Genomic DNA, 16,648 nt, shown 5'->3' on the forward strand with positions numbered 1-16,648 from the left:
TGGTCTGTATTTGTTCTATTAAATCCCTCCTCTTCCTACATGCAAGCTTTTGGAGGAATTCTATAGGGCTTGTGTTTTCTCAGGCAGAAGCACAGTTTTCAGATAGTGATGATGTTCTGTCTATCGACAGTACATATCTGACCCCCATTACTCTAGTATATGGGCACCTCACAATCATTAATGTATTAATCCTCACCACACCTCTGTGACTCAGGAAAGTGCCATTATTGACATTGTACAGAGGAATAGAGAGGCTAATGGGCAGTTTTTAAATGTATTTAGAAACCTAAAGACATAGATAGCACCTACTAGGATTTTCAGAAGCACCTAGACATCTAACTCCCATGGGGCACCTATCGGCATCTTCAGATGCCTAAATACCTCTAAAAATTTGGCCATAAGTGAATGGTGCAAGGTCACACAAAGAGCCTGTGGCAGAATTAAACCCCGGTCTCCCAAATCCTAAACTAGTGCCTTAACTGGTGCACTAATCTTCTTCACACTGTTTGTAAGGAGCAGGCTCCAAAAAGGTAGTGTTTGTTTATTTACAGCACTGTTTCCCTGCTCTTTTCTGACTTTTTTGTGTAACTCTGTCTATTTCTCTCCTTATTTTGTCTCCTTAACCACTTTATGCTGCTAGATCTGGCCTCCTTCTGAAGCCTGCTTTCTGCAGAAGGCAAGCGCAGGCTCCAGAACTGTCAGTGCAGTGATGGGGGGCAGGTGGCCTGCAATTGTATGGTCTTCATACTTAGGCACTTCTAAGCCTGAATTTGGGATCTAAACTAAGTCCCATATTGTAGTGGATATGACAGTGTTGTAGAAACCTGTAACTAAATGAAATGTGTATTAATTCCAATCCTTTAATTCACAAACCTCTGAACGTAATTCTGAAAACGGGGTGTAACACGGACTTCTGGATCCTTGCTTGCTTGACGAGATAAAACACTTTAAGGTTATATTGGAGCTGCTTTTAGTCTCTCAGACAGGGCGAATTCATATGCTATTTTTTCCCCTTTCTATAAAATTAACAAGTTATTGAGAGAGTTCTTGAGAGAACCAGTTCTGACACTCTGGCAATACAATACAATGACAAAACATACCAAATTTAGCAGTTAAATCCCTGATGTTGTCAATTAAAGTTAAATGAGTTAGCAAGATATCTCTAAAGAAGTCATATTTGTTTAGTGAGGCATCTTTGACTAGCATGCTAAATGTCCTGGTTCTTATTTCCCCAGAGAAATTAGATTCCAATACACATGCCTAGGTTTTTCATAGTGACAGTATATTTGCAAACTGCTACTTGCTGTCTGGATAGTCAAGGATTGGAGGGTTGAGTCCTGAAATAGAAGTTTTTTATTTCTGGTTTTGATTTTGCCCCCTTGCAACTTCCTGGGAAGGAATTTAAGGATTATTTTACAGCATGTGTGATATTCAGAGTAGAGCTGCGCGAATAACTGGCTTTTCTAGTTTATTGGCAGTTCTGAAAAATTGGGAAGGAAAATTAATTGTTATTTGACCTGGAAGGAATTTTTTTTTTTTAAAGTGGCAAACTGAAAAGTAAAAAAAAAAAAAATAATAATAATTTCTGGTCAAACATTAGATTTTTGTTTGGCATAAAACTAAACATTCCATTTAGATTTTGACTGCTATAAATAAAATTGAAGTAACGCCATTTGAATCAGAAAATCAAAATGTTTCAGTTTGAAAATGTAGAAACAAAATGTTTTGACTGTTTTGGATATTTGTTTTGTGCTCTTTTCGCCAACAATTTGATGAAAGTGACACAAATTCACAAAATTTCGGTGTCAGTTAATCTGCATTTTTGTCTAAAAAACTTTAAGCTGAAAAATTTCACCCAGCTCTAAGTCAGAGTATTTCTCGCTGCAGAATTGTCCCACTGCTGAGCTGGTATTTGGGACTGTGCACCAGCTTCTCCGGGACCACAGTGAACTCTGTTATGAATTGTGGGGTCATCAAACAAATCAACGGTCTGGAGGTGTTGTGAGCGAGAAGCAGCAGGCATTTCTCTGACTTACCTTTATCTCCTAAGAGCATTAAGGTGGGAGAAAGCAAACATGGGAATTCTGAAGTTCTATGATCTGTGCTCTGGAGTTCCATTCAGTACTACTGTGTGTCTAGGGGTCTGATAGGTTAAGGCTCTCAATGCTGATACTTAACATTTGGGTCACCCCACAGCATGAGTTCTGCTAACCAAAAGTGGCCCACTAGGTGTTCACATTCCACACGCAATTCCATACCAGTGAGACGGGCTTCTTACCCATTTAAAATTTGAGGACAGGGTTGAGATCATTTTATCTCCAATACCTCTAATCATTTGCTTTATCAGATAGAACTTTGGATATGGACCAGTGCCAGCTATTTTAAAGGAGACTTAAGAGGGAACCAGCTACTAGACCATTTGATTAGGCCCTTTTCACGAGAATTGAATTAAGATTCAGTTTTACCCCACACCTATTTTAGGAACTGATTGATAATAGGGAGTGTTTCATTTTTCAAACATTTTGAACTCTGAACCTTAGTTTCCCTGTAGTTTCCAGAGACTTATTTAGCAGGGGGCAGGTTTGCGACCTCTGAGGGTGACTGCAGAGGGGCTGAGAAGGTTTTAACTCATTTCAGAGACAGAATCCCCCAACTTCTTACCTGGGGCAGATAGAAAGGGAACCTTGAATAGGTGACCTCCTATTAGAGAGAAAGGGGAATGGCAGTACTGGTGGGACACAGTGTGAGGCCTGGGAGTGAGGATGTGACAGAAGAAAAGAGAACATGAGAGTGGCCATACCGAGTCAGACCAATGGTCCATTTAGCCCAGTATCCTGTCTTCTGACAGTGACCAATGCTAGACGCTTTAGAGGGAATGAACAGAACATGGCAATTATCAAGTGATCCACTGCCAGCATCTGGCAGTCAGAGGCTTTGGGACATGCTGAAACAACCAGGACATGGGTGGTCTGACCTAACGGTCAAAGCAGGCCAGGTCAGGTACAGGAAGGTCAAAGTCCAAGACAGGACAGAGGGCAAACTGAGAGTCAAGCAGGAGGAGGCAGGCAGGGTCAAGATACCAGGAAGTGAAGCCAGGGGAACAGGAAGCACACAGTCCAGAGCAGGATGGATCCCAGTTGCATGGACAACTTCCTGTTCCTGTGTTGGGTCTATATAGGAGCGATAGACCAATCAGGATGCCCAGTATGCTGTCTGTCAGGTTCCAGGACTATATAGTTTCAGCTTCTGCCCTAGCAACTATTAGCAGGTGGTAGGTTGGAGCTTCCTAGCTCCTAAGAGTTCTGTGGACCCATGTTTGAGACCCGTAGTCCCTGGCCACCTTGGCTAATAGCCATTGATGAATCTATCTTCTCTGACTTTATCTAGTTCTTTTTTTAACCCAGTTATACAATATCCCTTGGCAACGAGTTCCAGAGGTTGGCTGTATCTTGTGTGAAGAAGTATGTCCTTGCTGCCTATTAATTTCATTGGATGAAACAAAGGAAAAAGAGAGGACAAATAAGAGAAATATAATACTTAATAACCGCAGTGCTCAGTGCCTCCGTTTTATATCTCCTTCAAAAGATGATGTGTTTATATAATATTATTTGTATTATACTAGCACACAGATGCCTTGAGCAAGCACAGGGGCTCATTGTGCTACATATTGTACATACATGTAATAAAAGACAGTCCCTGCCTCTAACAGCTTACAATCTAAATAAGCAAGTCAGATACAATATGGGAGAAATAAAGTATGATTGTCCCCATTTTTACACATGGGGAAATGAAGCACAGAAGAATTAAGAGACTTTCCCAAAATCACATGGGCTGCCCATGGCAGAGTTGGGACTCGAACCTAGATCTACTCATTCCCTGCCCAATGGCTTAATCACTAGATCATTATTCCTCTCTGTTACAAGCACTGATGGCATTTTTAGTGCTGTCTAAGACCCAAATTACCAGTATTCTTTGCCTCAAAGAGCTAGAATTCTAAACAGGGCAGACACAAACTAGACAATATTCACTGTGGGAAATTATTTGGATTTTTAACAATTAATATTATTGACTCACTTTCTGTGAGTGTCGCAAAAGCAGTGCGTCTCTAGGAGGAATTTGAGAGGGTAGTAGCTTGGGTGAGCCGCATTGCCTAAGCATGGAATGCTTCCAGCAGCATTCTGTCTCCTAATAGTGGGCAGGGGCAGTGGTTCTGCACTGACTCGAGGGTAGAGAGCTGCCTACTGAATTATCAACACTGCTGCAGCACTTTGTGGGGTTTTATTTTTCCCCTTGGAAGCCTCCTGTCCGCAAACAGTGCTGCTAAGATCACATCCCATGGGGAAGTGGATGGCTGCCTTCAGTCTTGGAATAGTTATTAATTACATGAAACTGCTGTTATCAATCTGTTTTTTTTCCTTTAAGTTGATAACTGTCCCCATACAGCTGCATTTATCACCCTGCCTGGCAATATCCAAAATCTAATTCTGAACCTTTTGTTTACTTATTACCATCCACTGCGAATGTCAAATGTTATTTTCAAGTTGCAGAAATTGAATCTAATCAAACTTTCCCCCTTTCTTCCCACAGCAACCCCTGGTGTCTTGCTGCACGAGCATACTGGCCATAAACTTTCTATTCATTATGCATACCACAAGAAAGTTCAAGAATCTGCTAAAAGCAATGATTGTCCTATATGAAAAATTTACATTAAAATTCCTCAGTTTCTTTTGCAGCCATTAGACATTTAAAATTGTTTAATGTAAGAGGCTTATTTCAGAAAGCAAGAAAAACGCAGATTCCAGCAATTTTGTCCTTGATATCTTTTCCATCTGCGTCGCACTTTAGTCAGAATTTACATAATAATGGATGGGGAAGTGTTGTGGCCCATGAACCAGTGCACATTAGTTCTTAGTTGCTTTCCCAAAAGGCTTGAAAATGCAGCAGATTTAATCTAGGTCAAAAAAAGACCTCAATTTTCCAGGCAGAGGACATTTAGAGAGCATTTGTATTCACAAGGGTACAGGAATGTCTCCTCCAAAAGAACTCCCCAGTGCAGCTGAAGGATGACAGGAAACTAGGACTTGTGGCCAATTAACAGAAATGCAGTCATAATGGAGAGAAAAAAATTGAGCTTCATGGGATTGTTTTTCACTGGCTATTTACAAGGCTGTTACAGGCCAGGTGCACTGGTCCTGTAATGTGCTAAGGGGTGTTCAGGGCATCGCTATCCTGGACGTTATAACCAGAAGAAAAAAGGGAGCAGAGAAAGCACAAGTGTTGAATTTGGTGCATCCTGGCTGGAATAGTAGCACTCCCCATCTCCAGATAGCATGTTAACATTATAAATGGCAGCACTGTAAGATCTGCTGCCATTACAATTGAGTGTGAGTGGCTTTTCTGCTTCTTGGCTGGTGGCCGGATTGGTAATACGGTTTCCATCAGGGTGCCAATTATATCGAACTCTATAAAACTGAGCTAATTGGAATATGGTATCGTTAAAGGGTTGATTTCTGCAGGATATGGCAATTCTATCTGTTTGATTGCCCCTGAAATGAAAGGCCTCATCTTACACACAAGTTACTCAATGTATTATAGAGCAATAGCATGGTACTAAGGGATAATGCGATAATGCATCCATGACCTTTCCTTTTTTCCTTTTCTGTTAAGTGACGGCAGAGACGCAGCTTGATTTCACCTTCCGAATGTGTTTTATTTTCCTGTGCAGGTCTTTGCTTCTATCACCGATCTTTCCCTTTCAGCCCTCGCTTACATGCCTCTATGGCTTTGGCTACACTGGTGCAGTACAGCGCTGCAACTTGCTGCACTCAGGGGTGTGAAAAAACTCCCCCCTGAGCGCAGCGAGTATAGCGCTGTAAAGTGCCAGTGTAATCAGTGCCCGCACCGCTGCACGCTCGCTCGCACCGCTGCAAGTTATTCCCCTCAGAGAGGTGGAGTACATACAGCGCGACTACACTCGCGCTTCACAGCGCTGCCCCGAGTGTAGCCAAGCCCTATGTTCAGTATGGCATGGTTAGAGGTACAGTATTAAGTAACCAAAGCAACTCTCCAAGGCTTGCACGTGTAACCCACACGCCTACTAGGTGTGGTGTTCTGTCCCATCTAGTGGCACTGAGACCACTTAAAGAGAGAGATAAAATGAGTCTGCTCCTACACAGTCTTAGCTAACAGGCAATTGGCTTTTAGCTCATGTAGTAGAGGCTCATGCACTAAGCTCCAGAAGCCGTAGGTTCAATCCTACCCCGCGACGACTGGGGGTCTGTCGGCGTTATACATGCATCTCTCAGAATATTGGAATGGCATCATCTCTAGAATTTAGTTAACTGCATAATAATCCATATTACAATATAAATGCAGCGCCTCCTTATAACTCCCCCACCCACCCACCCAACTCCCATCTAATGCAGTTGAAAGTTGCTGTTCTCAAAGCACATACCTAAATTACTGTAGCAATAGGTCTTCTCTGTGGCTTTAATGGAAAGATTTTTTGATATCTTAATTGCCTTTTGGAAAATGAAAGTGCAGGTCATGGTGTGTTTGGTTGAAAGTCATGCTGCTCAGGAAGTTGTTCGAGGTTCACGAAGCACGTATTACACTCTTCAGAGGAACAGCTGGAATTCAAGAGACCCCTATAAATGCAGCCCCTTTAAATCATAATGTAATATTTAAAATGTGTGGTGGGAGGTGAAGTCAGAAATCAAGATCAGAACTCCTGGAGAAAACCCTCCTTTGACTTAATCTAGCTTGAACTGTGCCGGATTGACAAGAAGCCAGTGTCCCCATTGAGATTCCAAGCTTGCGTGAAGCCAGCACCTGTTCTGCTTGCTAATTCACTTACAAAAGTGAGCTTCATTCACAGAAAGAGAGAAATATAGCAGGACTTCACTCATTTAGCCTTCCAGGGCCTTCCGTCCCTAGATCTGTAGCCCCTTAGAATTCAAACACAGTCTTTAAAGGAATTTTCAATTCACAACATGATGACTTTGTTGATGTCCTGAATGTGAATGTATCTTGAATTGAATTCGTCTGCTAGGATTCCGTTACTTGCTAAAAGAATATAGAGTTCAATCATCAGATAATCATTATAGCTGTTTTGAAGTGTTTATTTTATTAGTCTAGAAGGTAAAGCAGATTTCATACTTTTAAGTTTTCGCAGGCTTTGAAGACACACTGATAAGCGCTTGTATTCCTATATCCTATGGCTAGGGTTCAGATGCTGGCAGCAGATGATAATATTCACAACACAGTGAAGCTCCAAATTGACAATTTTGGACAGTTCAAAACTATAAAAGCTCAAAAATCAGTCCAAGAAATATGTTGTTGTTTTTCTATTTTTTTTCCCTTTTAACCCAAAAAGTTGTTTGGGCCTGGAAAATCTGCACTAGTTTTCTGTGAGCCAAATCATTACAACAGAGCCCTTGTAAGAAAACAGATTTTGCAATTCCAGCCAAAAACTAAGGGTTATCTTCCCTTCTTCTTGCACAGGCATAGCTCCCCATTAACCCTGGAATGGCAACTATGAACTCAGTTTAAAGGGGAAGAATAAACAAGAGCTTAAAAGAGCATTTTCACACCAAAAGCTAAACAGACATTTCCATCCTCACTTGAGCATGTAATTCCTGGTGTAGTGATTCTCTTTTGTGCGCAAATGTCAGGGGTTGATGTCCAGATTCTGTTACCAGAGGATGACCTCAGTATCAAGGGAGGGTAGGTGTTGTAAACTGCGCTCTAGATGTTGGATTGGGAACTTCCACCACGTGAGTTATTCTTTGCAATGCTGCACCCCTGGTCGCAGTATAGGGAGCTATCCGATGCATGGTTTTTGTAACTCAGATCGAGCCATAGAGTGGCTTTTTGAGTACTGGTCCAGCAAGTGCAGTGATGGACTCCTGAATTTACTTAGGTCTGGTCTACTCTTAAAAATTAGATTGACCTAGCTATGTTACTTAAGGCTGTGAAAAATGTTGCGCCCTGAGCTCCATAGTTAGGTTGACTTTAACCCCCCCCCCCAGTGTAAATGCAGCTAGGTTGACAAAATATTTCTTCCGTCGACCTAACTCGCCTCTTTGAGAGGCAGCAATAAACTACATCAATGGAAAAACCCCTTCCGCTCGCGGAGGAAACGTCTACGCTACAGCAGCATAGTTGCAGCTGGGCCACTATGGTGTTTGTAGTGTTAGCCTGAGTGTGTTAGAGTCTCATTCCCACCAATACTTCCACACTGTAAGGGCGTCATTTTCAGCTTCCAAGCTGCACTGATTGTCCGTGCATGGTAAAGGGCCAGCAGCACTGTTTTCCTAGAGAGTTTCAGCTGCCGTAGCAAAGAGATGTCATGAGATCACCTGTCGCGCTATAGTGATTAAGCCTCTTGCATAGATTACAGTGCCATTAAAGGAAGCCGTGAAAGATGTCAGACACAACTCCAAACAGTTCCTTTGTGAAGGAGGCCAGGCTACTCAGCTGTTTGAAACTAGGCCTGTAAATAGTCCTCACTGAGCAATTTGCCTTTGTTTGATTTGGGAGAAAGTGATAAAATAATGAAGTGATTGAAAAATCACCCTGAACTATGTTCCATGGACATCTGCTGAGATACTTGCAGTCCAGTGAAGCCCCCACTCCTTTGGTGGCATCTTCGAGCAGATCTGCATCTTTTTCTTCACATACTGGAGTGCAGGTGGGATTCTCAAAGGTATCTAACAGACATAGGCGCACAAGTCTCACTGAAAGTTAGCCGAGTAAGCTACTTAGATGCTTTTGAAAATCCCAGACTGGGGCTCTGAATTGGCTGCTGTAACAATGTGCATGAAGAAAGTTGCATTTGTTTCGCTGTTAAACAAACAAACAGAAAAACAGCAAAATCTTTCCAATCTTTGCCCTATGATTTTAGGGATCTGTCTTTTTTTTCTATATTTTGCATATTCTGAAACTTTTAAACTATCATTTAAAAATGCAGAAGATGCAGCCATTACAACATAAATCCATATACTCCGCTGGTGTCCTGTTTACCTAGATTTGCAGAAAGGTGTTTCCCTCCAATCTCACTGAGCAGATCCCTACTAATAAACAGAGAGCCTCCACCATTGGCACTAGTTGGTGCCTTTGGCAGCCTCAGCGAAGGCCAGAGATTGAGTATGTCATGGAGAATGAACCACCTTATCACTCCTAGAAACTGGGGTCCTTGAGGTCTTTTTCTAGCACTAAATTTGCTTTTAAAGAAAAAGAAAAAGCATCTGACATAAGAGACCCTGTTTTGATGAGGCTGAGGTGTTGGTGTTGCATACTTTGGAGCACTTATCTGAACATTTCACCCTCAGAAGTTTGGGGAAATAGAGATGCTTCCTCTCTCAGTTTTTGTCCTCCATTTCTCGGCTATTTCGTTGTTTGCCATCGTACTTTTTCTGGTGTGATGGCAGTTTTGTTTTGTTCGTTCAAACATCTGGCACCACAGCCAGGGCATTACAGACATGGGAAGGTTGACTTTTGTGCTCCATTCAATGTCTCTTCTTGGTATGTAAACAATAGTGCATGTGTTACTGTAAAAGCTATTCCCAATAGAGCTCAGACAGCTGTTGCACCAAAGTAGTGAAAGTATTCTTTTTATTTTTCATGTATTAGCAATTGTTCGGTTTCTCTACAATCAAGAAGATGCAATCCACCTGGATTTTCCTCAGAGTTAAACTACTTAAATGTTGGTCTGTAGTAGACAGTCATGGTACCTTCCACATCAGATACTTTCCAGGTTGCCAAGCCCCAGAATGGACTTACCTTGACAGTTGCCCTGACCTGAGGGATTTTCATTCAGGCTTCCAGTTACTTGGGATGCAGAGGGTTTCAGTTTGAGGGGCTTACAAAGTGCCCTCTTGCTTTTAGATAGGTCTAATCCCTCCCTAGATATCTGCAGGTAACACACATGACTCTGAGCTGACTTCAGAGCTAGGTACTGAGGTACAATCCTTCATGTACCATTGAGATGCAGGAATTTTACACTGAAATCATGTTCAAATCCAGGTCTGCTCTGTGGAACTACAGCAGTTCAAGCTGGGGGCCACTTATCGGTGAACTCGTCTTGAAAATTTCCTAAGCTGAAGTGTAAAGTTTCCTCTGGGAGTGTGTGGACTTTTGGCAGTCTGTTTTTCTCTTCAGCCCCACCCTCTTTAGCAGATCTATTCAGACCCAATCATTGTCAGCTGAGGTAGTTCTGCCCAAACTACCACCAACTTTTCTCAGTTGTCCATTAGAGATGATTTTTTTTAATCAAAAAAATAAATGAGTTTAAATAGATGTAAGTAATTGAAGCATTTCATCTTTGGGCCTTTTTAGATCCTTTTTAGGCCAGAAGGGACCGTTGTGACCATATAATCTGACGTCCTACCTAACGCATTTCTGTGCTGCCTCTTACGCTGCTATATTCTCCCATTTTTTGTTCGCAAAGTCACTATCCTCTCCTCTTACAGGTACCCTTAAAAACACTTGTCTTTCATGAAGCCCATGATAATTTCCCAATATGTCCTGTCTTGCTGTGTCCATCTTTCAGATGCAAGCTCTTTGGGCCAATGCCAAGTATGCTACTCTAGAGGGTCGCGAACTTTTCCATACCTGGTGTAATAGGCTCCCTTCTCTGCCCTTTGGCCCACCACAAACAGACTGGATACTTTTGAGTTGATAAGCCCCAGTGTGGTGTTGATCGGGTCCCCTCCACCCAGTACAACTTTATGTAGCAAAATGCAATTGGAAGTAAGGCTATGTCTAAACTAGCACTTTTGTTGGTATAATTTACGTCACTCAGGGGTGCGAAAAAACACCCTTCTGAGCGACATAAGTTACACCAACAGAAGCACCAGCGTGGATAGCACTATGTCAGTGGGGGAGGCTCTCCCGCTGACATAACTACCACCGCTCATTGGGGGTGGATTAATTATGTCAACAAGAGAGCTCTCTCCCATCAGCTTAGAGCGGTTACCTGAGCGCTCTTACAGCAGCACAGCTGCGCCACTATAAGCTCGCTAGTGTAGACATGGCCTAAATTTCCCCCATGACCCGCCCTCCAGGGAGAGAGAGGGAAAGATCTCACTGTCCTGAGATCCTGCATCCCGTCAGCCTGCCTTCCTGTCCTTAGTGTTCCCAGCTGACGGGATGATTGCTCTCTGAGCATCCATCCCCCAGTTAAATCCACTCCAGGAGGTGGAATATGTCTACACTGCAAGAAAAGACTCATGGCAGCAAGTCTCAGTGCCCAGGTCAACTGACTTGGGCTTGCACTAATGAGCTTAAAAATAGCAGTGTAGATGTTCAGGCTGGAGCCTGGGCTCTAAAACCCAATGACCAGGGAGGGTCTCGGATCGCAGGCTCCAGCCCGACTCTGAACATCTACACTGCTATTTTTGGCCCTGTAACACAAGCCCAAGTCAGTTGACCTTGTATCTAAAAGGGTGTCATAAGGAGGAGGGAGAGAACTTGTTCACCTTAGCCTCTAAGGATAGAACCAGAAACAATGGGTTTAAACTGCAGCAAGGGAGGTCTAGGTTGGACATTAGGAAAAAGTTCCTAACTGTCAGGGTGGTTAAACACTGGAACAAATTGCCTAGGGAGGTTGTGGAATCTCCGTCTCTGGAGATATTTAAGAGTAGGTTAGATAAATGTCTATCAGGGATGGTCTAGACAGTATTTGGTCCTGCCATGCGGGCAGGGGACTGGACTCGATGACCTCTTGAGGTCCCTTCCAGTCCTATAATCCTATAATCTATGAATCTATGACCGGGGCTCTGAGATTCATGGCCATAGGCTTGGGGTTTTTTTTTGCAGTGTAGATGTAGCCCTAGTGACCAGAATGCTGGGTCAGCTGTAGGCTCCTAGCACTCTGTCCCACTTGGATAACCCCAGGATTCCCTTCCCTTCCACCTGGGATTTAAGCTGGGCCCCATTCTCATCTAGCAACATGGGAAGTAACATAGAAATCATGAACCGCCTGGCATCTGTTTGCAACCCCCCCAGGTCGAGAGCCCAGGTATTAAACAAATAAAATTAACCCAAGAGGCTCTGATTGACAGTGTGATGTAAAATTGGCTGGTAAAATAGGGGGGGAAATCATTGCTGCATTTCTATGTTGTATTATTGACTGGTGGCACAAATACAGGTTTAATTCTGGAGTAAAATAATCTGAAATCACAAGGATTGCCCTCAGTGGAAGATTTTAAAACTCTGAACTCCTATAAAAAGCACAAGCGGCTAACAATCAATTGCTGACTGATTGAACGATCCTGCTGAATGACCCACTAATGACTGAAATCATTACCAAATGGGCTCTTTTGTAAACTGTGAAATTTTAAGGGGATCTGCTGGCATTCATTTGTGCATGGTGTTTCTCCTGACTGTGATAAGTCTGCATTACCTGCCTGTGTGAGTATATTGTATTGCCTGTGAGTGCATTTCTGTGTTAGGGGATAAGGTCCCCCATGTATTCTGGCTGGGAACACGATTACCTTTGCTTGTTATAAAGGTAACATTTGTAGCTGGCCCAACTGCAAAGCCCCAGAGAGCACTCAAAACACAATCTGCAGCTTGAACCAAGGGAGAGGTGGCAGGAGGGGGTATTCTGAAGATTCCAACCTTCCTTCTAGACTAATTAAGATTCTGTACTAGTTGTATTCTGTTCTGCCTCTGTCCACATCCTGCTTACCACTTGTGTCTATGCTGAATGACTGAATGGAAACTGGAATACTGGGTGTCACAGCATCTTGGTAAGCAGCAGGGGGTATGATGCAGTCAACATCCTAGTCCTCATTCACCACCCAAAGGATTCTGAGCCCTCTGCAACTGCCTGTTTATAGCTGATGCTCTTCTGAAACTCTAGTAAAATATATAGCATTTTGATCTAAACAAATAATGATTTGCACTTTAGTAGCACCTTTCATCCTAGTATCTCAAAGAATTTTGTAAGCCCCCCTCCCGCCATGCATCCCTATAAGATATATACATAAACGAATCCAAATTCAGCTGAGGAACTGAAGCACAACACTTACCTGGCTAGCTCATGGCCACACATGAAGTTTTGTGGCAGAGCTGGGAATTGAATCCAGGGATGAGATTCTGTGCTTTGCCTTTTGGAGGCACAGCACAGAACTCGCAGCCCTGGGAAAGGGTAGGGAACTGTGGTGGTTTTAAGCCACGTTTTCCCACAAATCCATTCTTGTACCTAAGACCGGGGAAAGATACACCTAAAGGACTGTCAAACAGCAATCACAGATAGCAGCAGGCTCCAATGTCTCTAAAAAGGCACATTGAATTGGTGGGGGGAGGGATAGCTCAGGCTAGGTCTATACTACCCGCCTGAATCGGCGGGTAGAAATCGACCTCTCGGGGATCGATTTATCGCGTCCCGTCGGGACGCGACAATCGATCCCCGAATCGGCGCTCTTACTCCACCAGCGGAGGTGGGAATAAGCGCCGTCGACAGGAAGCCGCAGAGGTCGATTTTGCCGCCGTCCTCACAACGGGGTAAGTCGGCTGCGATACGTCGAATTCAGCTACGCTATTCACGTAGCTGAATTTGCGTATCTTAAATCGACTCCCCCCTGTAGTGTAGATATACCCTCAGTGGTTTGAGCACTGGCCTGCTAAACCCAGGGTTGTGAGTTCAATCCTTGAGGGGGCCACTTGGGGATCTGGGCCAAATCAGTACTTGGTCCTGCTAGTGAAGGCAGGGGGCTGGACTCAATGACCTTTCAAGGTCCCTTCCAGTTCTAGGAGATGGGATATCTCCATTAATTAAATTAAATTAAATTAAAATTAAATTCCTTCTCTAAACTGAGGCACTTCTAATCACATGTTTCACAGTGCCCCACCCCCAACCCTCCTTAGGAAGCATGATTGTAGTTTACCAGAAACGCTTAGTTCCTGTATATGTCTCTTTCAGTAAGGTCCTGCTTTTTAAGCCCACTTTTCTAGCTGGGTTGCTTTGGTAAATTTCTACGGCTCTGAGCTTTCAACCTGCTTATAATCTTACTTTAATGGAGACCCTATACAAAATACGCTATGGGGTCGCTTGAATTTTGGTTAACTTAATTTCAAAGTGGTTACAGCCTGCTAAGGGTTTAGGCGTGCTATAGATACAACATGTGGGGGTGGCTTTTTATTATTTTATTTTAAACAATACAAGTTTTCTTTGATTCATGGCATTCATGCAGTCTCATTATACTTCACATTTTCAGCCTTCATAATGCATCATTCAATCATTTTTTCCCCCTATTGTAGTCTCGCAAACTATTGTCGGTAATTTCTTTTCATTTCTCTCTTTAGGTTGTTGTTTCGTAACATTTTATACAAGAAAAGCTGCACTTGAGGCACAGAATGCACTGCACAATATTAAAACTTTACCTGGGGTGAGTACATTTTCTTTTTGAACCTAATCACTTTATGGCTACAAAATAGCCGCTTTTCTGAAGATGCTAGTTATAGGCTCTTAGAGCCAGAAATGACTTTGGTCTTTTCGAAGGAGGGTTGCTGACCTGATAGTTCACGTTCAGTAGCCATGCCAATTGGCCAGTCTAATAGTGATGGCATTAGCTTGGAAGAAAAGTGCTCTTATATAGAATGTCCCCTGGCTGGAAATAATAGTGATCCCTGCTGGGTAGCAGCAGCTACTGAAGTGTAAGGTGGATTCAGATTTTTTGGCGGGGGGAGGAAAGGCAAATAGGAAAACAAAACCTCACACACCAGGATTTCTTTTTTTCCTAAGTGTCTGGTTTTGTTTTGTTTTTTTGAGGGGGAAGGGTGGAAAAGGACAAAATGTAGCTAGCATAGGCATAATGGTTTCTAAACAATACGCAGCAGTTACTTTGATGGCTGTGTACTGATGTACATTAGAAAATATTATAATGTAATTGTATTCAAAATGTTCTCCCATTTTGTTTTGTTTTTCAGCAATCTGGTAACCACTAACACATTACGCTGACAGTTATTATAGATACAGTTGTACTAGTGATCAGTTGCTTATGTGTGTAATATGTAATAAGTAATCTTTAAATTCTAAATTACAGTCATCATCATCACATTTCAAGGTAGTAACTTGATAGCCACAAATCTTTGGAGTTAAACAATCAGTCAATTTAATATTTTACATCATTCTGTTGGATCCAGCTGAGTATTGGTCATATGTGGAATAAAAAACCCAAGTACCTGTTTGCAGTATAAGGTTCCAAACAGAAGTGAAGACAAAAGGCACAGTAAAAATATAGCTCTTGTTGATAAGTATAGGTTCCACACCACTTGATCTAGCAGATACATGGCCAAAAAAAATCTTCTTTAGCTCCCATGTGCTGCATGTGAATTCAACTCCATGTGTTTGAAAAATAAGGATCTGGCTGGTGCACCTTGTACAGGTGGGAGAGTCATGGAATTTACCAGGGAAAATGAACTATAGCGAACAACATGGGTGAGGTAATATCTTTTATTGGACAAACTTCTATGATGAGAGAGATAAGCTTACACAGAGCTCTTCTCCGGGTCTGGAAAACTTACTCAGGGTGTCACAGCTAAATATTTAAGCCAATCTGATGATCTAAATGTGCACAAGTCCTGCAATAGCGGAATGGATATCCTCCTTTAAATGGAAGCTGCTGAGGGAGAGGGCACTAGAAAGTCCTCTAAGTTCTAGCCCAGATGCAGGGAAATAAAAGAAAAGCTTTGTTGCTTGTTATAACATCTCTAGGACTCCAAAGACTGCCCCGTCAAGCCCTCTTTCTCTCTGTGCAGCCCACTGAAGGGCTGTCAAAGTTGCACTCCCAGCTTTTGAGGAAGCCCAGAATATGCCCTAAATGGAGCTCCTCATGTGTGGTTCAGCTCTGCACGGCTCCTTACTTGGGCCAGTAGCCAAATGCTGCAGTTTCCATCTCCCACTTCTTTGTAACCAGTCATTGTGGGGTTGTTGTCTGGACTGTTTTTTACCAGTGTTGCCAAGCATTCAAAGAACATCAGACTGGCTCAGAAATCACAAACATTTTTCAAACAATAGATTTTGGGTTCTTTTTTTAATTTTGTCTTCTACTTTTTCAACCTTTAGGGGTCACGCTTCCAAGTTTTTCTCTGCAGTTTTTAGTGTTAGAAACTTATCTTTTTTTTTAAATGAAAGGTGAGACTATCACATAATCACATGATTCTAAGTGCTGGGGCAAGACTGGATTTTACTTTCAAGTTGCACCTAATTCTTAAATGAAAATAGAATAATCCAAGAATAGCTCCATCACCAGTGTTGAATGCACATATTATTCTACTATATTCTGTATCCACTGCATGCTAATATTTTATAGAGGTTGTAGCACCTCGTTACACTGAAGCAGTGTTTTCACAAAACAAATTCATTGTAAGTCAGTAAGATTCACTGTGTCTGGAGCTGCAATTTGCATACTGAGAACATTGGATTCTACTTCCCTTTAATTGGAGATCCAGCCCAGTTTCACTGCAGGCCGGATCTAGCCCCCACTGAAGATTATGAAAAAAATCTCATTAACGTCAGTGTCTTTGGATCAGGCTACATGAGCAGTTTCTACAGAATGTGAAGGAATCAGCATACAGATTTCATGGCTGAACATGCACCTAATCTCTTTCTGCACAAACAGAAACCATCTCCCATTGC

General features: G+C 42.5%; 1 protein-coding gene across 14 annotated transcripts in view; it reads left to right on the top strand.

Moving 5' to 3' along the window:
• The window catches only part of CELF2 (CUGBP Elav-like family member 2), a 673,014-nt gene that overhangs the window by 549,495 nt on the left and 106,871 nt on the right, over positions 1 to 16,648 (top strand). For all 14 annotated transcript variants that reach the window (XM_034764756.1, XM_034764676.1, XM_034764660.1 and 11 more), the window contains one exon: positions 14,314 to 14,396. In XM_034764756.1, the coding sequence (XP_034620647.1) occupies positions 14,314 to 14,396 (83 nt within the window). The remainder of the gene's footprint in view (positions 1 to 14,313; positions 14,397 to 16,648) is intronic.

The sequence above is a fragment of the Trachemys scripta genome, chromosome 1 (assembly GCF_013100865.1).
Source record: "Trachemys scripta elegans isolate TJP31775 chromosome 1, CAS_Tse_1.0, whole genome shotgun sequence".
NCBI classification, from domain to species: Eukaryota; Metazoa; Chordata; order Testudines; family Emydidae; genus Trachemys; species Trachemys scripta.